At 52.1% G+C, this 27194-nt stretch overlaps 7 protein-coding genes across 7 annotated transcripts; 4 read left to right on the top strand and 3 right to left on the bottom strand.

Annotated features, from left to right (window-relative positions):
* Positions 1–1894: 1894 nt before the first annotated feature.
* On the top strand, positions 1895–2684 carry BO79DRAFT_63972 (short coiled-coil protein). Its single transcript, XM_025689532.1, has 2 exons — positions 1895–2329; positions 2433–2684. The coding sequence occupies exons 1-2, from the start codon at positions 2010–2012 to the stop codon at positions 2617–2619; spliced, it is 507 nt and encodes a 168-aa protein (XP_025543163.1). The 5' UTR covers positions 1895–2009; the 3' UTR covers positions 2620–2684.
* Positions 2685–6072: 3388 nt separating this feature from the next.
* On the bottom strand, positions 6073–7569 carry artA (14-3-3 adaptor artA). The gene is made up of 5 exons (XM_025689531.1): positions 7330–7569; positions 6940–7246; positions 6614–6855; positions 6488–6558; positions 6073–6435 (listed from the first exon to the last, which is right to left on the bottom strand). The coding sequence occupies exons 1-5, from the start codon at positions 7388–7390 to the stop codon at positions 6334–6336; spliced, it is 783 nt and encodes a 260-aa protein (XP_025543162.1). The 5' UTR covers positions 7391–7569; the 3' UTR covers positions 6073–6333.
* Positions 7570–10401: 2832 nt separating this feature from the next.
* BO79DRAFT_207438 (uncharacterized protein) lies at positions 10402–11359 on the top strand. Its single transcript, XM_025682171.1, has 4 exons — positions 10402–10591; positions 10704–10769; positions 10845–10910; positions 10984–11359. The coding sequence occupies exons 1-4, from the start codon at positions 10458–10460 to the stop codon at positions 11021–11023; spliced, it is 306 nt and encodes a 101-aa protein (XP_025543161.1). The 5' UTR covers positions 10402–10457; the 3' UTR covers positions 11024–11359.
* A 60-nt stretch (positions 11360–11419) lies between these two features.
* On the bottom strand, positions 11420–14053 carry BO79DRAFT_189110 (putative nucleoporin Nsp1). The gene is made up of 4 exons (XM_025680634.1): positions 13956–14053; positions 12081–13873; positions 11896–12019; positions 11420–11825 (listed from the first exon to the last, which is right to left on the bottom strand). The coding sequence occupies exons 2-4, from the start codon at positions 13832–13834 to the stop codon at positions 11619–11621; spliced, it is 2085 nt and encodes a 694-aa protein (XP_025543160.1). The 5' UTR covers positions 13835–13873; positions 13956–14053; the 3' UTR covers positions 11420–11618.
* A 255-nt stretch (positions 14054–14308) lies between these two features.
* On the top strand, positions 14309–16313 carry BO79DRAFT_167356 (uncharacterized protein). Its single transcript, XM_025679375.1, has 4 exons — positions 14309–14482; positions 14543–15130; positions 15190–15419; positions 15478–16313. The coding sequence occupies exons 1-4, from the start codon at positions 14392–14394 to the stop codon at positions 16198–16200; spliced, it is 1632 nt and encodes a 543-aa protein (XP_025543159.1). The 5' UTR covers positions 14309–14391; the 3' UTR covers positions 16201–16313.
* A 527-nt stretch (positions 16314–16840) lies between these two features.
* BO79DRAFT_235609 (MIZ zinc finger domain protein) lies at positions 16841–21868 on the bottom strand (the record flags this gene model as incomplete). Its single annotated transcript, XM_025684494.1, has 12 exons — positions 16841–18724; positions 18764–19041; positions 19081–19395; positions 19432–19478; positions 19515–19791; positions 19831–20108; positions 20148–20250; positions 20281–20614; positions 20645–20979; positions 21228–21295; positions 21519–21591; positions 21830–21868. 12 exons carry the CDS (start codon positions 21866–21868, stop codon positions 17236–17238), a joined length of 3636 nt encoding a protein of 1211 aa, XP_025543158.1. The 3' UTR covers positions 16841–17235.
* Positions 21869–23747: 1879 nt separating this feature from the next.
* On the top strand, positions 23748–26902 carry BO79DRAFT_251613 (putative polarized growth protein (Boi2); the record flags this gene model as incomplete). The annotated part of the gene is made up of 3 exons (XM_025685867.1): positions 23748–23805; positions 23902–24045; positions 24117–26902. The coding sequence occupies 3 exons, from the start codon at positions 23748–23750 to the stop codon at positions 26900–26902; spliced, it is 2988 nt and encodes a 995-aa protein (XP_025543157.1).
* Positions 26903–27194: the final 292 nt, after the last annotated feature.

Here is a 27194-nt window from a genome sequence, read left to right as displayed (position 1 = left end):
GCCTAATTCACTCGAGGCAGGGCTGTGATTAGCCCCGCGACCAGTTCTAATTGTCGCATAAATTGTGGTGGATTAGTGTCCATTTCCCAGCATGACAATACTGCGTGGTGTTGGTATTTGACTGTTATAGTTACCCACTGCGACTCATGACTGCTACTACTACTAACTAACTGATCCATTGGTCTTGCTGGAGGAAGTACTCCGTAGTTAGTGTTTACTACTATAGGTACGTGGTCCATCGTCAGTCACGGCACTCTTCAGTAGTTATCTAGTTAGTAGAAGCGGTAAGAATAGAAGCAGCAAAGTCAGTAAGGCAAGTCAGTCGTGAGCTACTAGTAGTAGTAAGTGTACAAGTATTAGTAGTGGTGGTATAGAGTATGTAAAAGCGGTACGGATATCAACCGCAGCAGAAGAGTGGTTCCTTTTTGCAACTTTTCGCGATAAATTCTCCCCATTATTACCTACTCGGGAGTATTCCTATTACATACCAGATCTGCTTGCTGCTGCTTGCTGCTGCTGCTGCTGCTTAACTTGCTTTGCTGCTACTTGCTGCTGCTGGTCTTTTTTGCTTGCGAAACTGACCACGATAATTTATTATTTTATTTATTATTATTTCTTTCAAGGATTATTATTGCGACGAACTATTCCTACTTACAGCGACTTCCTCGACGTTCTCAATCTCCCTCTTCGCGTTCATACCTCTCTCTTTTTACTCATCTTGCTGGTTGTTCAATTTTTTTTAAGCTACTGGCTTTGCTCCTCTTTTCTCCTCTCCTCTCCTCTCTTCTCCTGTCTGTCTGTCGGATCTCTCGTTGTCCTTCTCCCTTTCCTCACCAAACCTCTCCTCTCCTCTCTCCACTTCCCTCCCTCCCCGACTCTCGCTGGGATTTTCTCTTAACCCAAAGAATTTAACACCCCCCCCTTTTTTTTCTTTCCTCTTTTAATTTATCTTACGTGACTTGAGAGGAAGTGTGATTGTGACACACACACACACCCACACTCACCCCCCCAAGACCTTGTCGCTCATCAATCAATCACTCAGCAGCGTTATTATTCCTTTCCCACTCGCAGCAACTACTGCACTAAAACACCACCGAACCCAACCCAAATCAGCACCAAAAACCCACCTCCCTCTTCCCCCCGTGTCCAAGTTTTTAGTCCGCCCGTTTTCGGACTGCCCAACGAACTTTCCTCAAACCCGGGTTCGACACCTTGGATTAATCCCTAATCCTTAATCCCTATAGACTGCCTTGCCCCAAAAAAGGAACAAAGGCGAATATAGCTGGCAATCACTTCAGGTACATCCTTGAATTGCTTTGTCCTGAAAGTGGTGGTTGTCTTTTCCCTCCACCTCTCTCTCTCTCTCTCTCTCTCCCCCTCCCTCTCATCTCTCGTCGCCCCCCCCCCCCCCCCCCCCCCCCCCCCCCCCCCCCCCCCCCCCCCCCCCCCCCCCCCGAATTCCAGTTCGCTTAACCCGGACCACGGCTTGTCGCTCTGGTCCCTCCTCCCTCACCCCCTCAAAGTCGCTCTCTCTCCCCTTTGACCGACTTTATTTTTCCAACTCTGCCTCCCCTCTCGTCTTGAAATCTGATCTGATCTCTTCCTTGAGATCTCTTCCTCCCTGGCAGCCGGAACCTGTTTGCTTCTTCCCAGCTGTTTTCGTTGTCCCTTTTTTACTTTTTCCGGCCCGAGAATCCTCGACGAAACAGCCGCCCTGGGAAACAACCCACCTCTCGCTCTTACACCAGCTACCTCCAGCGACAACGCAGATCTTCCCATCTGAAGTCATCGCTAGAGGTAGTCACAGCCCAGCTGTGAAGAAGATATTCAATTGCTGTGTCTGAAATCGTTTCTTTGCGGGAGTAGTTCTATTCCGTTACCCCTCGACCGTGGAAAGCCTGCCTCAGCGACCGCCCCGAGACTTTTTCTCATTCGCTTCCAAGCCACCGTCAACCACAGAAACTCTTAAATTCAACCACCGGCGCCACCACCAGAGTCTGAAAAAAACCATGGCGTCAACATCAGATGTGCACGGTTCTTCTCCTGTGCCAACCCTGCCCCAACCCAACGACAACGGTCGTTCACACATGTCTTCTCTCTCATCATCCTCCTCCATCTCCGACGCCGAAACCGAACGTAGAGGACGCTCAGAGAGACCTCGTATGGCCAGTCGGAAACCGAGTGCCTCGATACTAGTTCCACGGGATCATCCTGAAATCGAAATCGAAGAAGAGGAATTCCCCCCTGACGACGCGCGCGCCATGAGCCCTCGACGCAACTCGGCTGATTTGGAGCGACTGGGCAAGGAAGCCAGGCAGACATTACAAGAGTGAGTAGTCGAATGACAATTCCCCGAAACCTCCGGCCAAGTGACGCTAGAGACCAGAAAAGGGGGGAAGAAGCGATGCTAATGTGTTACGTGTTCTCGGCAGACAAGCCAAGGCCCTCCAGTCCTCCCTTCAGGCGCTCGCCGAACGTATCGAAGCCGTCAAATCCGACCATGATAAGCTCGAAAGCGAGAACCGATTTCTTCAAGACTACATTGGTGGATTAACCCGCAACATGACCAAGACCGAAATGACAAGGAGTAGCACCAAGGTCAAAAAGTCGCAGAAATAGCTCCGACGCCGTATCATCATCCCGGCTATTCGATACAGATAAGCGGTCGGGAATTCGCTGCCCTGGAGAAAGCGAACGATAAGATCAAACTTACGAAACCATAACCTTCTATGCGATGACCTTCACGTCTCATTCACTTCCATGAATTCTCGAACTTGGGTGAATGCCACACTTCTTCGCTACATACTGCAGGTGTCTCACATATGTCGGAATGGGACGCTCTTGGCTGCCGCGCATACTTGAGAAGCAATACGACACGATACATGCGCGCGAAGATCCGCTTGGACTTACTGCTTCGTGTCTGGGATTCCGAAATGACATCTGCGGCTTCATCAGGTGGAACCTTGTGCAACGCTGAAGCCCCGAGGTGTGAACTTTCGCAAATAGATCCCTTCCTTCGATTCGTTTCTTCTCTCTACCGGACGGACCTGATCGTGCAACTGGGACATGGCGGTTGATCACGATGAACAGCCCCATACCTTCACCTCCAACTTGCTACCCGTAATCTGCTGACGACGCTGGATTTGCTTCACCTATGGCCACCCACGTCAATGCGCTCCGCGTGTGGATGGGGGTTCGCAGAAGCTGCTGCGGTCGTGACATCATCCACACATGCCGGGGGTTACCAGGGAATTTGATCGACGCCTACCGTCTTGGCAGCGATCCGGTGCACGACTCAGACATACTCTTTTTGTGCTCTGGTCTTATCTTTCTTCTGTTCATATTCTGTTTTTTACCTTTTTTTTCCCTCCTTTTTCTTTTGATCCCTCTATTCTTACTTTCCTATCTGTCATATCATACCGGAGGCTTTGTGTATTGGCATAGCACGCGCGGCGTTGGGACACTTTGACTGGGAACCGTTATTTAGACTTGTTGTGTTCATTTCATCACTTTCTGACATTTGGAACCGCACTGGGCGCATTTGTTTGCAAAGGTCTGCAAAAAGGCGGGAAAGCATTTTCACGGAGCAGCCAATCTTCATGTGGTTTACATCATCCTCATCCTCTCCCCATCCTGTTCATCGCCGCCTCTCCTCCTTATTCCTTTTCCCCCAATCTCTTCCCACCCCATCCCCCACCGCCTCCTTTGCCCATCGACATGTATATTGGAATCGTCCCGGACTGACGATTCAGATTCGACTTGGTTTGATTTTCGTTTGGCTCTGAAGACATTTGCTTACATACCCAGAAGCGAGCGGTTGATACATTAAATGAGAAACAAATTGACAAAAGTGAGTACTACAGAATAGATTGTAGTTGTAACCGATGTGTGTATGTATTGCGACAACCAGTATTCCGTACTTTGTACAATGCATGCATACCTACGAAGTACCAAGTCATCACACCGCATTTTCCCTCCTCGACAGGACCCAGTCTAGTTGAGTAGTTGACAGCTCGACACGTCAATGGGGAAACAACAACCCACACGGGAGTCCTTTCATCAAACCAGAACACCCCCCAGAAATATGACCAAGAATTACCCCGTTTCATACCTGTCAACTAGTCTAGCAACTAAATTCTTCACCCATCACCGCCCATCATCGTCAACATATACCGAATTCGGTCGAAGATCGTACGTTTGTAGCCGCCCCGCCTCGTCTTTTTGAACTCGGCTTTGAGGATTCTTATTTACTTACTTACTGATTTCCTTGCTGGGAATAGTCGGAGAAAGTACGGAGTACTTCGGAGGATATTGAATTAGTACTATAGACTGGATCGGTGGTGTGGGGGGAGTGGATTGTCGTACTTATGTACTTTTGAGTCCCTGTTGAGGATGTGGGAATGTGTTAGGTGATGTGATGTCTTGGGTTAGGATGATAGTATGATGTGATATTAAGCTTGGGGTTGGGAGTAAGTATAGTCTTTTGCTCGTTAGGTGAGATTGATGAGTGGTTTCTGGTTTGGTGGTTAATGTTCATATAGGATTCATTGCCTTGGAATAACATCAAGTCAGTACTGATCGTGATATTCTATCTACAGCATGGGTTTAACTTCATAGTGCAGTCTGTATCTGATTATTGAGCTGTTGACTAGTAAGAAAGTATGATATCAAATAGAATGTTTACATGCTAGTTAAGTAGTTAGATTCTTATCTCAAACAAGTGATTTCAACTTCCTCGAATAGAATCGAGAGGAATGGAATACTCTCTCCGCCCTTTTTTCATCAAGCTATGTGTAGTAAGTTAGTCAGTAAAGTATCATGGAAGATCCATCCTTGCTTGCAGATTTGACCTAAGTATAATCAAAGTAGGTGGATGAATATCGAGCCTTACCTTTAACTACTCTATTCTACTTTAATAGTTATCTTTATATGTAAAGCAAAAATGAAAATGCTCTACTCTTACTGCTATTTGCCACTGTTACTACTAGCAAAACAAATTATTGTATATGGCTTAATGGGGGTTTCAAGTCAAAGTCAGTCAGTCAGTCAGTCAGTCAGTCACTGACATCTAACTATAACACATCACTCACTACTTATACTAAGCAGCAGCAGTGATCCTGACCAACATACTCAATTAGTAGTCCATTCATTCTACATCACCTACACACCAATTGAAATGTAAACATACAATCAAGTGACTCTACCTAGTAACCCCACCCATACTCAGGCACCTAAGATGCATACGTAAAAGATTCATACTATTTATACTTACTAATTAGTACGTACACTTGAGTTATAAGTAGTAGTCGGTCCTTACATGCATGTACATAAGTACTTTCTAAACCAAAAAAAAAAAAGTAAAGGAAAAAAAATTGGAAATGAGAACTTCTGATCTATACATAGCTCACTAACCCTACTACTAACCTCATTGAAGTCAAACAAAGGGGGTGGATGGAAAAACTCTACAATGCTGCGTGCATACTGCATTGTATTTTTGATCGAGGGATAAAAGTTGGTTGGATGGGGATGGGGATGGTATGCATGTATGCATGTGCGTTGTATGCAATACAGAAATATCATACAGACTCTCCCGGAAGGGGAGTCCGGAGTATCCGCGAGGGATGGAAAGTATGGCTGGATGAATGCATGCATGCATGTCGGTTATTCATAGAATGGGTTCGGTCGGGATTTGGTTCGTTTTTTTGGTTCGTACTTTCATCCTCCCTTCTCTTTCTGTATCATGTTCGGTGGAAAAGTCTACGAATGTCCATGTTTGATCATAAATTTCAAATTTCTTTAGCCACTGCCGGGCTTTAGATCTAAACTCAGCTAAGGCGACAAACAAACGCCGTACGTGGCACAAGGTGGGTAAAACCAAGAGAGTTCGGGAAGCAAGAGTCAACGTCCTGGTGGGAACTGACTAGGGTGGAAGTGCGGGTGGATGGCAAGGAAAGGTATTCTTGGGGGGGGAATTGCGACAATAGGCAAAAATCGAAATCATAAAGATATAAAAGGAAGCCCCGCGACAATCCGAGGACATAGAGACCAGACCGAGACCACTGACGGCATCAAACGACGCCACCAAAAGGCCAGCAGGGACGAAGAAGGCGACGAGAGATCCAATGCATGACTCCAAAGTTCATGACCTGTCAGCCAGTGAATGGCCGACAAAGCCCCATCCCTTCCGGGCTCGCCGGATAGAACGAACCCCAAAGCGCGCAATGGCTTCATCATCCTCTTCTTACCCCGGGCCTTCTGAGTCTAAGATCCAGATTGTCGGCCGGCCGACCCTATCCAAGTCCGGACGCGAGTCCTTTGTCATCTCTAATGAATTTACTCGGCGGGCTTCTCGCCCTCAGCGGGGGCCTCATCCTTCTTCTCGGCGGGGGCGCTCGCCTCGGCGGCGGGCTCGGCCTCGGACGAGGTCCACAGAGTCTACCGAGTGTTAGCATGATCCGAAAACACGAATGCGACCGTATCAACTTACCAGGTTGTCTCTGAGGAGCTGCATGATCAGGGTGGAGTCCTTGTAGCTCTCCTCGCTCAGGGTGTCGAGCTCTGCAATGTCTGTTAGCCTCCGGTTCGACGGTCAAGCAGTAGCGTCCACACGTACCAGCAATGGCATCATCGAAAGCGAGCTTGGCCAGGTGGCAAGCCTGGTCGGGGGAGTTGAGGATCTCGTAGTAGAAGACGGAGAAGTTCAGGGCGAGACCGAGACGGATGGGGTGGGTGGGAGCAAGGTCGGTCTGGGCAACCTCAGTAGCGGCCTTGTAGGCCTCGAGGGAAGCATCGGCGGCGCCCTTGCGGCGGTCGCCAACGGCGAACTCGGCAAGGTAACGGTGGTAGTCACCCTTCCTAATAGACGGATAGAAACACGTCAGTCATGGATCGCGATCGCATATCGCATCGAGAGTGGGAACAGCGTGGGTCGCAACGCACATCTTGTGGTAGAAGACCTTGGACTCGCCGCTCTGGGCAGAGGGGATCAGGTGCTTGTCGAGAACCTCGAGGATATCATCGCAGATCTTGGCCAGCTCAGCCTCGATCTTCTGACGGTACTCCTTGATGAGGGAGACCTGGGACTCGTTGCCCTTGGACTCTTCTTTTTGTTCGATGGAGGTGACGATTCTCCAGGACGCACGACGGGCACCGATGACGTTCTTGTAGGCGACAGACAGGAGATTCCGCTCCTCGACGGTGAGCTCTACATCGGCGGAGGCAACGACCTTCATGTTCTCGACCATCTCTGTGGAACAGGGCGGCCATGTTAGTATGAGACGAGACTCGTAGCCGCAAAGTGGGCGGTCGGAGAGAGGGACAATGACGCACCTTCGTAGCGCTCAGCCTGCTCGGCGAGCTTGGCGAGGTAGACAGCATCTTCGTGACCCATTGTGAAAGATTATCTGAATGAGAGAAGAGATGTTAGTGGGCGAGAATGCGAATAAATAGATTTCCGGATATAGAGTGCGGGCGACTGGGAAGAAAGCGCCACAGTAGAGCAGAATCGATAGTGCAGAGAAGCGAGGGGCAGGAGGCAGTCACAGGGCAAAAGTGAGGCTGTGAAGTCAAGTGGTGCAAGGAACACGGAAGCGATAACGCCTCCCCTCCTTTCCCTGGTTTGCCGGGAAATCCCCGTCATACGTATCAGGTCTCCCAGCATCATGAGGGCCGTTGAAGGAGGAAGAAAAAAACAAGTCGACTTTCCCAGCCATCACGACCCCTAATCATTACGCACCCCCCAAGACCAGGATGCATTGCGACGATCGGGGGAGGCTTGGTAACAGCGGGTGGTGATTCAGCCGGATCCTCCACTCAGCTAGCCGTGGACTGCCTGCCTGCGTTGCGTTCCCAAAGCGCAGTCTAGACGGGCGGTTATGGAGGGGGTAGGGGGGGGTGGAAGGGAACGAGGAGGATCCCTCCTCACACCCTCTCAACCTTCCCAACCAGACTCGGCCATTCAGCGCGCGTACCCATGTCCGGGATAAAGTCCTGAACATGCAGAGCCTCCAGCCGCCAACACCCCGCCATTTGCGATCGGGATCGCGGCCAGAAAAGGAGGGGAAAGCGGCGGATGACGATGATGGAGGGGGATGGGCATTGGGATTGTCTGGTACGCGGAAGAGAGGGGAAAAGGACACGGCAAGGAAAACGAAGAGAAAGGCTTACCTGAGATAAAGCAACAGATAGGAAAAGGTGTATTCTATAGTCTGACAAGGAAGAAAAGAGAGAGAGGTTAGAAGGGAATTGAAGGAAAGTAGAGTTGAATGGAGGAACAAAATTGGGGGAAGGAAGATTTGGGCTGGTCGAGTCCTGGTCTTTTTGTTTTCCTTTTTTAATTTAAGGAATGGGGGGGTGGGAGTATGACTTAAGCAGGGGGAGGGGGGAGGAGGGAAGGAAGTGTGGATGTGGATGTGGATGTGGATGGAAAGGGAAAAGGGTAAAGTACGGACCAAGAGGAGAGAGAAAGGACGAGAGTTGAGTTAGTCAGAATGACCGAGGAGAGAGAGTGTGTGTGGCAGTAAAGTAGTAGGAGAAAGAGAGAGAGAATGGAGAGAGAAAGTTGCAGGATTAGCAGCAGCAGTAGTAGTTAGAGGGAAGTTAGTTAGGCGGGAAAGAGGGGAAGAAAGAGAGAGAGAGAGAGAAGGAGGAGAAGGAAGAGGAAAGGGAAGGGAGAGGGAGAGGGAAAATGGGAATTGAATTGGCCTGCCGGAAGGGGGTGGGAGACTCGGCCAGAAAGGAGACAGGACTGACAGCCAGAGTTGGCGGTCACTACTTACTGGCCAGGAATCCCTCATCATCATCTCTCTCGAATCATCATACTATGAATGCTTCCGGGCTGTGCCTCCCCATACTTTTTGTCACTACTCACTAACTACTACTTCCCCCCTAAAGTCAAGTTAATTCAAATGGCCAGCCCATGATGGAGTCGGTCTTACACACACAGACACACCAATCTTTTCCCCGATCCCGGCCCCGACTTACTTATTCTACTACTGAACGATTATTGCTACTAATAATACCAAGAAATCAATCACAGGAATTATTGACCCTCTCCAGTGGGTTTCCTCCTCTTGTGACGGGGGGTGGAGGCACTGGAGGGAGACAGACAGACAGACCTACCTTTCACGGGGTAGAGACGCAGAGAATCCGAAAGAATCCCGCCGGTCATTCTTTCTGGCCTGCCTTGTCTGTGAGTAGCTACGTACACTGACGCTGCCTAGTATCCCAGAAACTTGCACATCATGGCTGTCTTTTATGATGCCACCCCATCCAATGGCATACATACCTTGGGAATGAATGTATTGTAGACAGCAAAAGAAGATCCTCTTTACGGACAATGGTATCAGAGGTAGACCATCAGCTCCATCCATCCATCTATCTATCTCACTCAAGAATGAGATTGGTCTCCTGAGTGTCCAAGTCTTTGACGCCCATCTCTTCTTCTCATCTCTCCTCATCCTGTCGGGTCTGGCTTTGTGTGGTTCGGTGGGCCCTCCCAGCGTCATCCCTATTTCACCTCCGCCAATCGTCCCGCCCACCACTGAGATCCCAGACCGTCGCCGAACCAGATGGATTGGCAGCGGATCATTATTGGAAGGGGGAAAAGAGGGTCAATCCAAAGACGATAAATCAGTTGCTAACCGTCGGACGGCGCTCGGGACCAGTCTATTCTATCTAGTTAGTATATTATCTATCTAGTTCGAGGAGTCTAAATTAGTGATTATTGATTGATGAATTGATTGAACTGGGTCAAGGGATTGCTTCTGGAACTTCGGGGAATATTACTGTGTAATGATGGCGCTGAACTATTCACTAGGAGGCGATCCTATAATCCGCATATCATCGTCATTCAGGGATTCGCAGGAATGCTCCCTTTGCCTAGCATCCTCAGAAGATAGATAAATGAAAGAGGCAACTCTCATTGCAACTGGATACACAACTTAGACTCTAAGTACAGAGTAAAAAAGTAATAAAATAACCATACCATGGAAGGATCAATGATAATGCGCGTAAATTCCAAGTCCGTCACCCATCTCAACATCCCAACACCGCCCCCATAATAATAATAATAATAATAATAATAATAATAAAAATCCTACCAAATTAGGCTACCATCCCATCCCCCCATCCGTCACTTGACACTCACCTGACCAGGCCACACGCTGACTCACCTCATCACATCACATGATCCCTCCATGATCCCACCCGGCAACCAACAACGACGTCATCCGCTCCGGTCTCGACACCTTAGGTAATCATAGCCTGCCAACCCGGTTGCATTAAACACTTACTCTTAAGTACCTGACAGTCTTACTACTCTCTCTCTCTCTCTCCTCATTGAACCTTCCATCCATCCATCCAACGAATCTGACAACCACCTGACCTTTCATCCATAACTTACCTACCTTATCTTCCATCCATCCATCAACCCCAAAAGCAAATCCATAACCATAACCATGCTCCGCCAATCCATCTCCAAGTCCTCTACCCGCCTCCTCACCACCACCACTACTCGTTCCTTCTCTGCTCTCGCTCCCAGAATGGGTGCTGGCGATACTGGTGCTCCCCGGCCGGGCGGTTCGCAGCATGCGTACGTTATTCCCCCTCTACATAGTCTCATCAATACATACTGTCCTATGCTAGATGGGAGCATATGACATCATCATCATCACCAGTACCTAACGCTAACTGATTGAAAACAGTGACTCGTTCACCAAGCGTGAAGCCGCCCAGGAGAACTTGTATGTTCACGAGAAGGAGATGGAGAAGTGCGTATACCTGACCCCACCCCCTCATACTACTATATCTGAAGGGAAAGAAAGCTAATGATCTGTGATGTATAGGCTCCGTGCCCTGAAGGCCAAGCTCAACGAGCAGCGCAAGCACCTCGATGAGCTGGATAAGCACATGTACGTTTGACTGTCTTCCTACCTATATGGTCATGTGCTTGAGTGGATAGCTAGCTAACAATTATATTTATAGTGACGAGTTCACCAAGAACCAGGGCGGCGAGCAGAACTAGATACCTAATATCTTTTTTTCTTTCCCTTCTTTGTGTCCCTATCATATGGATGATGTGATGATTTGCTACCATACCTACCATACCTACCTACTTATACCTGTCTACTCTACTCTACTATTATCGGAATACCGAGCGAAATCGAATCGAATCGAATCAACTCAACCAGACAGGTTCACTATCAGCGTGGATACATAACCTTATGTCTTTTTGATATGATATCACATATTGTGTCTACCTACCTACCTACCTACCTACCTACCTTACCTACATACACAAATCATGTAATCTCTCCTCTCTACACTGTACAAGACAATACATAGCATAGCCGGAATATCTACCAACACACACATTCGTGGCGATTATCATTATTCCCATTTCATTTCATTTCATTTCATTGTATGGATTGCATTGCATTGCAAGACTCCTCCACCAGCACAACAGCAACAGCAGGATGAAACAACAACAATAGTAGAAAAAGAATCAGACGTAAAATAGAAACTAACAACCAATCCTAGTTAATAAAGAAAAACCATCCCGTAACCGTTGTTTACAGAAACCCAATCCACATCCTCTCTTCACCTTCAGGTTTAATTAACTACCGACGTCCCATGTAAGAGCGATAGAAATCATCCGCCGCACTACCACCCATAGTAGAGCTACCCAGACCATACCCGAACCGCGAAGAGAGAGACTGGCCGGCCTTCTGTGCGGCGTCGACCTTGGCCTGGAGCTCGCTGGTGCCTTGGTCGATGACTTGCAGTTGCGCAAGGTGGGAGTTGAGGATGCGGACGATTTGCGAGATCTATATTCCATCATCCATATATTAGCACAAGCATTGAGGAATTTGGGGGGAAAGGGGATAGGAAACGTACCGGCTCGTCAGCCTTGTTCGTCTTGCTGAGAGTCGAGGACGCGCCGTTGACTTCTTCAATCATGCTGGTCAGATCCTTGCCCATTTCATCCAGGCGCTCGGAGAGCTTCTCGGCCATTTTGTATCTGTTTTATCATGCTGTTAGCACCGTAGCAAAGGTTCATTGAAGGGTTATTGAAAACGTACGTCCGTTCACGCTCCTGGTCAGGTCCCTGGAGGGTCTCGCCCGGTCCAACTTGCTTCGAAATCATCTCGTCCACTTCACGCTCATACCGGTCGAGCCAGGAGCTGAGCTCTTCCTGCTGGCCCTCGACGGACGCCAGCTGGCGCTCTACTTCTTGGGTCGCGCGCTCGGCGTCAACCGTGCTGCCGTACAGTTTCTGCACCTTGGTGCCGTTTTCAACCAACATCCGATCCCATTCTGCTACCTTCTCTGCTTGCTCGCGGAAGTCCTTCTGGTACTTGGTCAGATCTGTCGCCCACCGGGTGATGATCTCGTCCATGGTCTTGTTCTTCAGGCGGGACTGCGCAGGGGGGGTTGGGCCAGCGGTGGAGGCACCAAGGCCAATTCCGCCCGCGGCGGTGGTTGTGCCGGTTGTGCCTGCTGTGCCGGTGGTCGCTGAAGAAGTGGCGCCCGAGGTAGCGGTCAGGGTGGGCTTGTCGCCGGCCGTCGTGGCAGAAGTGGCTCCGGCAGCAGTGCTGGCTGGCTGTGTGGACGGGGTGGTCTCCGCGGGCTTACCGAACAAGCCACCAGTGGCTGCCGCAGGTTGTGTCGCGGGAGCTGCGGTAGCTGTAGTGGCCGGTGCGGTTGTTGCTGTGGACTTAGCGCCACCGAGAGCACCGCCAAACAAGCCTCCAGAGGGAGCGGGTGTGGATGAGGGAGTCGCGGACGAGGACGCTCCACCTAGGGCTGGGAAGAGAGAGGAAGTCTGTGGCGCAGCGGACGAGGCAACTGGAGTCGTAGAGGTTTGAGGGGTCGAGGATGGAGTTCCCAGAGAGGGGAAGACTGGCTTGGTGGCATCAGCTCCAGATGATGGGGCCTTGAAGAGAGAAGATGTCTGCGCACCAGCTCCTCCTCCTGCGGCGGGGGTTGTCGTCGTCGATGGCGCCCCCGGTGCCTTTCCAAAGAGGGTGTTTGGAGTGCTGTCATTGGTGCCTGTTGCAGCCGGTTTGGCGTTTCCGAAGAGGCTGTTTCCCGTCGAAGGCGCCGGATTTGTGCCAAAGAGAGGTTTCTGAGCTGTGTTCGCCCCACCGAAAAGACCCCCAGTTGATGGCTGTTGCGTAGTGTTGGAGGTAGAAGTTGTGGTGTTTGTGTTTGCGTTTCCGAACAGCGAAGGGGTAGTGGTAGCGGGGGCTGTAGCGGTAGTAGACGACGGGGCAGCCGATGAGGTGGTGGAGGTAGTCGAGGTCGCGTTTCCGAAGAGACCGCCAGGCTTTTGTGCTGCCTGTCCAAAGAGCGTCTGTGTCTGGCCAGTCGCGCCCTGCGGAGGAGGACCAGCGGGCGTTGTGGACGAGGCATTGCCGAACAAAGAACCTCCTGTTTGACCGGGCGTAGAAGTAGCGTTGCCAAAGAGACCCCCTGCAGGCTTTGCGGCATTTCCAAAGAGTCCGCTCGTAGCTGTCTGCCCCGAGCTACCAGCTTCGGTCGACTTGTTGGGAGTCTGTGATGCGTTGCCGAACAACGGTGTCTGACCGGTGGCTCCCGGCTTGCTCTGAGCTCCAAAACTGAAAGGCGACGAAGTACCAGTGCCTGCTCCAGTTCCACTGCCAGCTGCGCCTCCGAACAAAGAAGGCGAAGAAGTGCCGCTCGTCGGAGCTCCTACATTTCCAAAGAGTGTGCCCGAGCCAGCGCTTGAGCCAGTGTTCGTAGCACCAGATCCAAAAAGACCTCCCTTGTTCGCGCCGCCAGGGGCCGAGTCGAAAGAAAAGAGGTTGGACATGGTGTTGGGTGGATAATAACGGGGATTAACAGGGCTGCCCTGGAGGTGGGAAAAAAAGACAAAACAGTCAGTCGGGACGGGTTTCGAGATGAGGTGAAGGTGAAAGCGAACCAACACTTACTGCGCCCGGAGATAAGATGCCCTATGGAGACAGAAAAGTCAATTCGGGCTGAGCGTAAAGGTCGCGCCGTGCTCGTCCAAACACAGGCAAAGCAATCGACAGTGGATGTCTTGAACTATGAATTGGAGGTCGATTGATCTTCTTTGCTGGGCCGCGCTTGTCGCGGCTGGCGGCTAGCTTAATGCCTGAGGCATTAAAACATACACTATGACAGACTACCTGCTGCCTTGGTGCCTTACTGCCTCGGATGATGTCGCCTGAGCCTCTGGGTGCCTCAGGCCACGTTCGAGACTCACATCGAACCCGACGATCAGAAGGACAGCATCGTCCCCCCGTTTCATATCCATTCTCCCCTGGCTTTTCGGGCTCAGACTCTTACACGAGCCTCTGCGTCCTTGTCTGCATGATATACAATTTCCAATATTGATTGCTCCTGATGTCCGAACGGATTTCCCGTCCGTCCAGTCCATACTTGGAGCCCCCGAGGAAGAGCGTGGAGTTGGAAGACCCGGGGGCTCAGGATTCCAGTAAGCAGCACAGTCTAGCACTGGGATTCCAATGGCTTGGAATTAACATCTCATCTACAGCTACGAACAGTGATGACGAACACTTTTCAGACGCCAGCGAGGGGCACCAACGCCCTGAATCCCACCCGCCGTCCGGCCGCGCTTCCCCTATCCCCTTAACCCGTGTGGAGAAGGTCGACGAGGAACCCTCCCATGGGGAGGTGCCTGGAACCGCTGCCTATGAAATCAGGGACCAGGATGCCGTTCCCGACCAGATTGAAGTTATCCCGGAGGGCTCACGCAGCAGAAGCGCTTCAGCGAGCGGCGAAAGGCCCGTAACTCCGACATCAATTCCGCGGACAGTGGTTGAGAAAGTCGACTTAGACCAACCCAGTCATGGCGATATTCCCGGCACCCCAGCGTATGAGAAAAGAAAAGCAGATGCAGTGCCCGATGTGGTGAAGAAGGCGTCGGATTCAGATTCAGATGAACCGTCCCCCATACCGGGGTCCTTCGAGGCCAGTGCGGCCGACACCCCTGTTCCGGAGACGCTGCTCTCCCGCGTGGAATCCAACGAGGACGATGTCGAAGAAGAAGGTCCTGTTGCTCACCAGCCAAAGCCGATTGATCCGGAGCCAGACCACACCGAGACCGTCCCCGATGCACCAGGTAAGCCGGATTTCGGTTGAATTACGACATGAAGTTTCAGGGACGATTGACCAATTCAGATTCGCCTGCAAGCCATCGAAGTCACACCCGCCGAGAATCGTCAGTAAATGACGCCGCAGCCGTTGACACGACCGGTGCGGATGAGTTTGACGATTTCGCCGAGGAGCAAGAAGACGACGACTTTGGAGACTTTGACGACTTCGACGATGGCTTCCAAGAGCCCATGGAGGCTGTCGAGGACGAACCAGCAGAGATACAACCCTCGCAGCCTCCCACACCTCCTTCAGTCGTGCGCACGCCCTCTAGTCTAAACCTTCAACGCAAGAAATGCTAAACTTTGTTTCCAGCCCCCGCTCCTCGACCTTGACGCCATTCCCTCCCTTGCAGACCTTCACACCACCCTCTCCGACCCCCTCGACCGCCTCTTCCCCAGCACCAAAGACACCGTCAGCCTGCAGCCCCTCGACCCGATCCCCAACCCCACCGCTATCTTCAGCACTGAACGCTCCCTCTCCCTCTGGTCTCAGCTAGTGGCCCCTCCCCCACTTCAGCCCCAAAACTGGGTGAAATCCCGCATCCGGCGACTCTTCCTCGTCTCGCTTGGAGTGCCCGTCGACCTCGACGAGATTCTCCCAGCCTCCAAGCAAAAGAAACTCATCCTCCCCTCCGTCAACCTCGACGACACACGTCGCTCATCCACCCCACCAACCGCACACTCCCGCTCCCAAAGCCTAGCAGCCAAGCGCGACAGCACACAAAGCGGCCCCGGCAGCCCTGGCCCCAACCAACAATCCAGAACCCGTACCTCTCGCCGACGAGAACCCTCCCCGCCACCTGAACTGGATCTCCCGGCCGTACACCGCCTGTGCGCAACCACCGATGCAGCCCTAGACGGCTTGACGGACGGAGAACTCCGCGGTCATGTACAGGAACTCGAGTCGGCAACGTTACGTGCAAGCTCGGTACTAGAGTACTGGTTGAAACGATTGGACGGACTCGTCAGTGAAAAGGAGGCATTTGAAGGCGTGATAGAGAATTTGGTTAGTCATGCTAGACGAGTTCGGAAGTGAGTGTGTCCCATACCCATCGATATGAATTTATCATTCTGTGACTGTGATGATTGTGTGATGTGATGTGATGTGATGTCTTGTGATGAGATGTTGATAGATCGATTATAAATATGACTATTAATTTAATGATTATACATATGTTACTTTCACCACATTTTTCCCTCAAGCACGGAGTCACACTACATATTATGCTATTAATAGTATGGATTGTATTTTCATGTACAATCCGCTTAGTTGTACCTGTTACAGCAGTATGATTAGAGTATATTCACTTAAATTTGCTATTATCGGTGGTGCTACCACTCATTGATCGAGTCGCTACCTGGACACCACCAGTAATATAATATATCTTTGTGTATTAGTATTGGATCCTATCAGTGTAACTGGAAAATGGAGTAAGGGCAGGACTACAAAGTCATACTAAGCTACTATGATTAGACTATTGACTTGGCTGATAGTACGGTACTGGTAAGCTATATATACTACCAGATCGTACGGGATGGTGGTATGATACAGCTCCGTCCAGACAGCTTCTTACCATTTACAGTACTTGTTACTGCTTAAGAGTATGAATAAAATCATCGACAACCAGCATCGGTTTCCGAATTGCTTTTAAAAAAAAGTAGTATGCACAAGAAGAAGGGAAATTAGAAACAACAAGACACCGGGTCCCCGCCCTCTAGGTACAAACAAACGCCCTAGATCAAACCTCCCATGGCATGACAACTTGTTGAAAGAAATCAGAAAAGTCAAGCAAAGAGGTTTTGAAGACGAAGACCGGCAACTATCTAGGTACAAATCGTGCAAAAGAAAAAAATTGGGTATCTCATACAGGACTCAACGCTAGGAAGTAGCGTCGTGGAGAAAGGAAAATCAACAGCAGTTGGCGAAGGGAATGGCAAAGAACCATGAGAAGAAAAAAGAAGAAAAAAAAAAGTAGGAAGAAAGGAATGATGCTGGTATCAATTTGGAACGAAGAAAAAGGCAATTTTGTTTTCCTCCATAAAATCACAAAGACAAGCATGCAGGCGCAGGCTAATCCAATGCGATCACCTTTGGTTCGGAAAATCGGATGAGAGTGTCGGATGTTGTGCGCTCGCATTTGGGCCTTTGCGACGCAGGAGACATAGACGCCGCTGAATCACTGGATTTACGCTTCGGGGGCACAGACGTTGGAGCAGCGGCACTCGCGGAGGTCCGGTCTGTGGATGAACCAGTGTCTGACTTCACTGTCCATGATCCGTCCCTTTTGACGCGGATCGAGCGTGCGTTCTCTAACCGGTCCGTATGAGACAGTTCTTCGCGAATGTTGAAGAGAAACCCATCAACCAAGAGCATCTGAGGGCGCGCGTCTTGTTTGCAGATAGGGCATTTCCAGTCCTCTCGGAGGGTACGTCGCCCTGACTTCAAAGCACGGGTGGTGATGTAGGTCTCATGATCGAAGCATTCTTGATGAGTGCACAAGCGACCGCGGACAGGCCGGTTGAAGACGCGGGCAGTGAAGGGGTCGACGAGATCAATGACCAGGTCTTCACTCATAATGCTGACTTCATCATCGGGATTAGGTGTGAGCCGCTTTTGAATTTGCTGCAGAGATTCCGATGCAGGAAGGATCTGCGCCGCATCCAAGGCCGACACCAGGTCAGAGATATTGAGAATCTCGACGGCCGCAGCATATAGATGATCCCTCATCTCGGCCGGGCTGCGAAGGAAGTGCATGGAGACCGTATTGGGACCCTCACGTAGTTGCTCCGTGATTTCGAGGGGTATATCTTTGCCATTGTGCTGCCGACGCCGGGCGAAAAGTTCCACCTCGTTGACGAAGATGTAAACCACGCTGGGCCAGCATGTCTCGGTAGTGCACCAGATGTGGTCGTCTATAGTCTTTGCTGACGGATTGATTCGAATACATCGCAGGCGATAGATTCGCTGGCCGTTTGTCATGAAACGGGTGGCTTGCATCTTACCACCATTTTGGTCGATCTTCGCAAGTCGCTCAACGTCCGACTTGGTCAAATTGAACGTCCAGTCGAAGCGGCAATCCCACTGGCCCTGGCCCAGCAGAGTTGGTTTGGCGGCGAAGGAGTCAAAGTATTGATAGAGCGGGGTCTCTTGCGGGCCGGCAGGAGTGTGAGTGACAAGTCGATTGACAGGACCACGCAGATGGGCCTGATGCAGTCCGTCCCGCAGCGAATGAGGTCGTGGGTTTGACGGCGGAAGTGGACCTGGCGGAGGCAAAAGCGGAGTGACCATTGACGAAGGAGAGGGAAGAGGGGCCCCCTGATTCGGCATGCTTGCCTGCGGCATCAGCCTGTACTGCGTCGGGGTCTGGTTGTTCGCCTGCGCGGAGCGTGAGGGGCGGCCACGTCGTCGTTGTGTAGGAGCCGGAGCCGGAGCCGAAGCCGAGGCCGAAGCTGGAGTAGGAGGTGAGGCAAGAGTAGGAGCGGAAGCAGGGGCATGCGAAAGAGGGGACAGACCAGGAGTAGCCGCTGTTGAGGGGACTACTACTGTCGGTACGCTGGCGCTGGCGGGGCGTGGCGATGCTACTTGCGAGGGAAGTAACATTGTTTGTGGGGGAACTGGGCCTTGCGGACGAGTATTTACGGGGCTCGGGTGAATGGTCTGCGCTTGCGAAGGCACCACCTGTGGCGGATAACTCGTCGAAGGAGGATTATGGTGGTGATATAGTTGATGGTGGTGAGGCATCTGAACCATGCGAGGCGAATGCGGGTTGTATGTCTGCGAGGGATATGCCATTGGAGCAGGAACAGGTCCGTTTCCAGGCATCGGAACGTGAGAGCTCCTCCTTGGCTCATATACGGGCACAGCTGATGTTGGATGCTGAGGGAGGTGAGGGGGTGCGCCTCGGGGAGACCCCACCGGTTGCGAGTGAATGTGAGGCTGATTTGCAGTGGTTGCCTGGGGAGTGGAAGTGAGTTCTTTGTGATACATGGAGAGAATGATGTCTCTCTCCTTTTTGGCGCGCAATGCCGACACTGGCTTGGGAGAGTCCAAACGCTCGTCTGTGTATTTGGCGTCTCGATTGAAGATGTCAAAGAGCTTGTGCTCTCCGTTCTGCAGAGGAAGTCGACGATACAGTGCCAGGAAGATGTTGTACTGCGTGACATGTGATCGGATGTCGAAAGTCATTATGATTTCCTCGATTAATGGCGGCAGACCACGCCTGCGCGTGATCTGCTCAAAAGTGTCCCATCTTTGAGAGAGGAGGACCAAGGAATTCATGACCTGCGTTAAAGCATCCCGCCACCAGGGAAGGGCTAGCAGCTGTTGCATTGGTTCCGGGAAATTCACACAGAACAGCAGAAAATCTCCGGAAAGTCGGCGGTTATCCACCAGAAGCTGCTTGACCACAGCAAATCCTCTTTCCTGCTCCGGACCGAAGCCTGGCAATGTGCGCAGTTCTGAGGGAGAGTAGGATGCCATGCAATACATCTGGTGCAGAGCCAGGTAGACGGGGTCATTGTCCAGGAGGGCGCTCTGCAGCAGGCGAACGCGCGGCGACTCAATGACCTCAGAGATTATCTTGTTGCGAGTCGCTTCAGCCGCAAAAGTTTCCAGCTTCTCCAGCCACTGTTTGCACAGCGTCCGGTCTATCGGCAACATAGGAACCGGTCGTATGACAGGCGGTTGCTGGAAATCCTGAGACAGGTGCGATGCTGGTATGCCTATCCAGGAGCCCGTTTGAGGATGCGCCGAAGGATCGCCAGGTCCAGGCAGTTGTGGTCGCGATTCGGCATTGCCAGCTGTTTGCGATTGATCTCTGGGCGTGACGGTGCCCCCTTGGACTGGTTCCGGCAGGATGACGGTATTGGCTACTGTTGCAGGTGTCGGTAGTCCCCCGGACAGTGGTTCCTGTGGCCGATTGATTATGGACACTGGCGGGGTATCTCCCGTCGGAGGGGAAGGCAGAGTTGCTAGGGAGGAACCAAGTCCAACCGGTCCAATCGTTCCTCCATGGCGATCAATGGCACTGACCGGGCTGGCATGCGAACGGGGAAGGGTGGGATCGGGGGACGGAAGCGCGTTGGGCTGAAAAGTCCGCGGGGGGATAGCAGTCACGGGGGTCGGCGTCGCTGAGTTTAATGGAGTCGAAGAGGAGATGGCGGTGGTGATGCTGCGAAGCGGGGGTAGAATTGGGGCACCGCGATTCGGCTGAGCTTCCTTCTCATTCCTCCCGTCTGACCCCGAGATGGCCTGAAGAGGGTCAGGTTGAGCCATCGGACCGAGGGGAGGAAGAGGGGAAGGGTTCGCGGCGGCGGCGGAGGAAGTGATGGTGGAGGAAGAGGGCGAAGATGAGGCGGCGGTGGAGGTGAAGGTGGAGGTGGCCGTAGTAGTAGTGAGGCCGACGGGCGGCTCACGAGGAGGCGTTTCCCGCCGACGCGTCTGCCGTGGACTCCCAACTGGGGGCCCCGAAGCAGCCGACGTTGCCGTAGAAGCCGTACCCTTTGTCGCAGCACTCGCAGTACTAGCAGCTGAATCGGTCGTAGACACACTGGAAGGGGATATCGAGGTGGTGGAAGAGAGGTGGGGAGATTGAGGAGCAGTGGCAGCAGCAGCTGCTGCTGCTGCACCACCACGCATCCAGGATCGTTGCACGCCTCCTAGAAATAAATGGGCAGTTGAATTGCTTGACTTGAAGCCAAGATTCGCGGGATCGCCGCGGCGATTACCGGGCGGAATCATCCTGGCATTTTCCGGGGAAGAGAGCAGGATGGAAAGGTAATTTGTGGGGTGGAGGACTGGTTGAGAGAGGAAAAGCTAAAAAGGAATGGAAATGTCCTGGCGCCGATAATGCAAAGGAAGCGTCTCGAAGAACCTCCTCCTCTTCTCCAAAAAGGCGCGCCAGCCAGCATCGACTAGGAAGGGATTCCACTTGACTTGGAAAGAAGATGCCGTTGAGTCGGGGAGAATGCCTCGGGGAGAGAAAGTATGTGGATGTACAGTGGAGATATAGATATATAGATGTATACAAAGCAGTGAATACGATAAAATTCTACCGTACTTACTGCAATAACTGCATGAGATTTTAGTCGGGACAAAAGTACGGCGACGCGATCTACCCGTATGTTTTGATCTGGGTGGAGGGGTGAAGAGGAGAGATTCCCACTTAATTTAAAGTAGTGATAGATGTACCTATGGCTATAGTGATGAGAAAGTATATAGATCAATGGGAAGCGATGGGAAGTAATCGCGACACAAAGTACGGGGGGGGCGAATGACAATTCAACAAGCAAGGTTATCCCAGTGCATGATTGATGATGCGATGATGGGAGATCCCGGATTCCAGCTTGGCTTACGGATGCAGGTATGAGCACGAATGAGCATGAATTTGGACATGAATGAATGGGTGAATGCCGAGGGCAAGAGGGACTGTGAGTGAGTGTGATTGAACAAGGTTTTTGGGGATAGTAGGAGCGTGATCTGGCCTCTGGTGTTAGGGCAGCAGCAGCAGCAGCAGCAGCAGCCATGCAGGCCAGCATGCCATCGAATCGAGGATTGACGTATGGAACTGGAAGAGAAGAGTCATTCCTGATCTGAATCAGGTGGAGAGAGTGTATTGACTAGTCTATTGTACTGACTAGTACTTCATTGTAAAGGGAAGTCGTACGAAGATGTAGTAGAGGAATACATCAGACCGCGAAAACATAGGATTCCTGCGATCGACCTGTCCGCCTGTTTGTTTATAAATAGGCAATGGACTGGCGCTGAATGCGATGCATCGACTCGTTGGCCATCCGGATGCGTGACTGATCCGAGCATTGGAATGTCGATCCTGCAGGGGAGGCCATGGGAACTAAAACATGTTCGCTCGGTGGGTAGTGTGTTTTTCTTTTCTTTTCTTTTCTTATTCCTGGGCAGTGGTAGTAATTAGTAAGTTAGTAAGTAGATGAATCAAGAGAGGGAGAGGGAGAGGGAGAGGGAGAGGCAGTGAGAGTGAGAGTGAGAGAGATACAGCATTGGTGCCCTTGGGACCCATCGTCTCCCAACTAGACTACTAGTAGTAGTACTCCATACTGTGTAGTGTATACAGTACGCAGTACTAGTTGGGAGGAGCAAGAAGCAAGAAGCATCTACTTAGCAGTGACCCAAGGCTTCATAGTAGACACCATAGAAAGTAGGAGTAGCTGGCAAGTAGCCTGTCAATAAGGCGAAACTCAACCTGACCGGGCAATGGCCTCACTTTCTCTCCGGAAGAAGGGGCTGCCAGTTGTCGGAATGAATCCGTTGGCTCCAGTCAAGACAGCGAACAAGTCAGCACATGCCACTCATAGTCTGTTTCATACTTCTTGGTTTGTAGTGAGTGCCAGTAAAATGAATGTGGTGCCTGATGGGGGGAAAGGATGATGCTGCTCATAAATTTGAAAAAACAGGCTGATTTGTTAGTGGTAAGTAGATAGTAGTAAGTAGTGGTGGTGGTGGTGGTGGTCGTCGTCGTCGTTTAGTAGTCCATAATATAATAATAATAATAATGTTCTGGTTCTGGTTCTGCCCAAACCGGTAACGATTTGATATTTATTTGGTTGTCCGTATCCCCCGCTTCCATGGTTTACTTTGCATCGAGACTTTTCTCTCTCTCTCTCTCTCCCTTTCCCTTCACTCATACTCTGAACTCTTTTTTCCCTTTTTCCTTTTTTCTTACTTCATTTCATCTCTATCTATCTATCTCCTTTCCTCTCTTTCTCCCTCTCTCGGATACATCAACCTTTCCAAACCGATCCACCCCAAAAACTAGCCGCCTTTGTTAGCGCCTGCAAGTCTGCGGCCGTGATCTGATTTGCTTTGCGGGTTGCAGTTCAGACCGGCGGGGATCGTCGCTGTCTTATTATCGGCTTCACCTGCTGCGGTTGTCCATCCTCGCTACAGCTACTTAGTACTCTTCTGTACTCCCTCTCTCCCTTTCCTCGGCCTTCGTCTTCGTCGTCGTCGTCTACACGTCAGACCGCGAATCGCCCTGCCAAAGCCTGCTTCGCAGCGCTGCATCAATCCTCACCGAAGAAGCTCTGGCCATCTTCATTTAATTAATCCTTCGAAACCCTCGTCGACGGAAGCTTTGTTCAACATAAACCCTCCTCCTACTATCCACTATCATCCACTATCCACCCACTATCTACTTCTCCTCCTTCCACTTCCATCGATTAGCTAAAATCCGGAACTCCATTACCTGTTCTTCCTCATTTACTTTACTCCATCTTCGCTTCGCCGCGTGCCAGATTCCTTTCCGCCCTTCCCCCGTCACTCTTTAACTTTGTCTAGTCACATTCCTCTGACCCAACCTCCATTCTCTGGACTTGGATCGCCTCTCATTCATTCATCTCCGTCCCCAATTCTGCTTTTTTAAATTACCCGGGAGGGCGGCTTGCCCCATGTCCGGCGCAATTCCTCCCCTCCCATCTGTGTTGTCGCTCTCTTGCTTGCTTCCCCCCACTTGGGCGCTTTAACCGGCCTCCCTTTCGTCATTCCCCCCTTCCGTCACATCCTCGCTTCCACTTTCTTGCGATCCTCGACCAACTACCTGAGGGTACACAATGGCTCTCACAACGCCTCCTCGTGGGGTAACGCCTGGCGACCTGCTTCTCGTCGTTCGTAAGTAGCAATTTCTTGCTCCCTACCTCGGTCGCTGTGTGCGACCCCCGCCCTGTCTATCTTCATTCCGGTTGGTTTGCTAACCATTTGTGCCAGATGATTTCGATGCGCGTGGCCCTGATGAACTCACCCTGCGCCGCGGAGAGAAAATTGAGCTCGTGGAGCTGGATGATGGGTTTGGAGATGGGTGGTACCTAGGCAAGGATTTGAATACGGGCTCAACTGGTCTTTTCCCAGGAGGTATGAAACCTGAGCGCTTATAATCCGCACGACCGCATGTGACTGACTGGAAACTTCTGTTTCTGTTCCAGTTTACACCACTACTGCCCCGAGGATTCCCACCAGACAGCGGCTAGATGCCGATGGCATGACCGCACTGGCCTCAGAGGCCGGGACGGATTCCGAATCGAGCCAGTTGGAAGCCACAGACTCCTTCTCATTTCCCCAGAGCGGCGAATCCACCCCGCATGTTTCTCGCCATACCAGTGCCTCGGACCTGCGGGCTCCAGAATTGCAAGGGGGTCCCGTCGCCCCAGCGCTTTCTCCGAAACAGCAGAACCGCTCCAGTTCCTCTCCTCTACCAACCTCCACTATGAGCATCGATATCCAACAGTCAATCCGACAGACCATGGACGGCCACCATGCCAATGGCCAGGACAGCCCCGTCATGAACGAGACGCTTAGCGTGATCGACGAGCACATCACCGATCTGAGCACGCCGCGCCATAGTGTGGCCGGTCAGGAATCCAAGCACATGAACGACTCGGCCAGCGAGTACAGTAGCCACTTTGAACACCGGATGTCGTATATCAATGGGCACGAAACTGATGAGGAAGAAGAGAACCAGCCGCGTGAAGAGCAGGTCCGGCAGTGGACGCCTGCAGAAACGGCCAAGCAGTTGCGGCAATGGGGCATCGAGGACAAGCACTGCGGCATCTTTGAGGATCAGGAGATCACGGGCGATGTCTTACTTGACATGAACCAGGACTTTATCTTCATGAAGGAGTTTGATTTCGGCGTTATGGGGCGGCGTTTGAAGACCTGGCACAAAATCCGAGCATTCCAGGACGAAATCAAGGGCGTCAAATCCTCGTCTCAACACCACCCTCGCGGTTCAGTGGCTGCTGTTCCCGCTCCTCCAGAGGAACGGGCACTCAGTCGCGCCAGCCATACCGGCCCGCTCCTGCCCAGGATCCCGACGCTGCGAGGGTCGAGCGGCACCCAGCACCCCCGCCTGGTCAGCAGCAGTATGCAGAGCAACACCAGCTCGCCGATCACGCCGCAGACACCCAACTACGTGAGCCATTCTCGCCGACCGTCGGCTGCTTCCATCCGCGAAATCAACCACTCCCGACGCCACTCGTCCATCGACACGACGAACCGGTACTCGGGTGCTCTGGAAGGGTCGCCAGGCATCGGCAAGCGCAGTTCGTTCGATCGCGGCTGGACTCTGGCCAGCGGCGCTCAGCGGCTGCCTCCTCGTCCTGGAACTGCAGCCGGCACGTCTCACCCACAGGACATGGGTTTCTTTTCCCAGTTGAGTCACCGCCCCTCCAACTCGAATGGGTCTGATCCAGCTGTCTCCGTCACCGACGAATTGGACCGGGGCTACTTCTCGGGGCCCGAGGGAGACATGCGCAAAAACCGGCGCCTACAGAAACGTCAATCTGCCGCGGGCAGTGCAGACTCTCGGGCATCCAACATGACGAATGACCAGCTCCGCGTTGGCAAGCGCCATTCGCGCATCGGCAGCATGGACTCGATTCGGGAGTCTGTCAAGCAGATGAACCCTCCGGCCAAATCGCACACCAGCCCGGTGCCCAAGGGCCGTCTCCGCAGTCTGAGCACTCGCATCGTTGACCGCCGCGGACAGCAATCAGCGCCCGCTTCCGCAGTGGAGGATCGGCCCAGCGGTGCGTTAGGCTTGTTTGGTCCGCTGTTTGGCAAGTCCGACAGCGATTCCTCGCGCTCGTCCGGGGTACCTTTGCCTCAGCTCAAGGGTGCGGGACCGAAATTCCGGCGTGCCATGGGAATTCGTGCTTCGTCTGACGTGGCGCCGAAGGGAATTGATACGTCGACGCCGCCGCCGGCCTCTCCCGTTCGGGACAACGATCCGTCGGCGCGGACCGGGTCGACCACCCCTTCGACATCCAAGAGCTCGGAGCGACACAGCACCGATGGGTCAAACAAGACCGCCGAGGGTGGCCTGTGGCCTCGATCCCGGCCGTCCGTCAAGGCGGGTGTCAAGTCCAAGAAAGACACGAGCGCGTATATCCGCGGGCTGGAGAAGAAGTCGCCACAGGAGCAGATGGTGGGATGCGATTACTTCGGGTGGATGAAGAAGCGGTCTTCCAACCTGATGACGACGTGGAAACCCCGTCTGTTTGTCCTGCGGGGGCGGCGTCTGTCGTACTACTATTCGGAACAGGACACGGAGGAGCGTGGCTTAATTGACATAACTGCTCATCGAGTGTTGCGCGCAGACAATGATCCCATTGTGGCCCTCCATGCCACCATCACGGGATCGACCGCATCGCCGACTCCGGCCAGTCAGTTGAGCCAGGGGGATGGAGCTTCCTCCGATAAGGCTGCTGCAGAGGCCCTTCGGGCGACCAAGGGAGCTGGTGAAGGGCCGTTCTTCTTCAAGCTAGTGCCGCCAAAGTCAGGGACATCACGGACTGTTCAGTTTACTAAGCCAGCCATCCATTACTTCCAGGTTGACAACGTGCAAGAGGGTCGACTGTGGATGGCGGCGTTGATGAAGGCGACGATTGAGCGGGACATGGCGCTGCCGGTGGAGACAACGAACAAGCAGCGTACGATCAGTCTCAAGGAGGCGCGGCTGATGAACCAGCGTCCTCCAGCGCTGATGACTGGATCGCCTAATACAGCGGATGTGGCTCCTCCCGAGACAGAGACGGAGGCACAGGACGGCTTGACGGATCTGGAGCAAGATCGCCAAGGGCTGTTAATCCAGGGGGTGTCCATGGATCCGGAGACAGAGCCGGTATATGTGGATGCGGAGGAGCATCGATCGGCGAGTCCGGTCGCGATGGACGAGGTGTCAGTTCCTGGGTTGCAGCGGAACTCGCAGTAATTTATGGAGGATTGATTGATTGATTGATTGATTTGCTTATATGTGTGATGTATTGCTTTTTACCGCAGCCTGGTTGGCGTTTTATGTGATATACCCCGCTTGAATGTTTTCATATGTGAACGAGTCTACCTATTTGCCTGTCTGTCTGTCTACTATGTAGAATGTAATATGGATGTGAATGTTGAATGTGAAGTCTTTATCGTTATATTCTCTAAGCAGTATAAGCGACGGGGATCGGCGGGCCGCGTCACTGATCACCGCCGTTTCATCCTCGCTTCTTCTTCTACTTCTT

Source organism: Aspergillus costaricaensis (genome assembly GCF_003184835.1).
Source record: "Aspergillus costaricaensis CBS 115574 unplaced genomic scaffold BO79scaffold_5, whole genome shotgun sequence".
NCBI lineage: Eukaryota > Fungi > Ascomycota > Eurotiomycetes > Eurotiales > Aspergillaceae > Aspergillus > Aspergillus costaricensis.
This window is presented reverse-complemented; position numbering and strand designations above follow the sequence as displayed.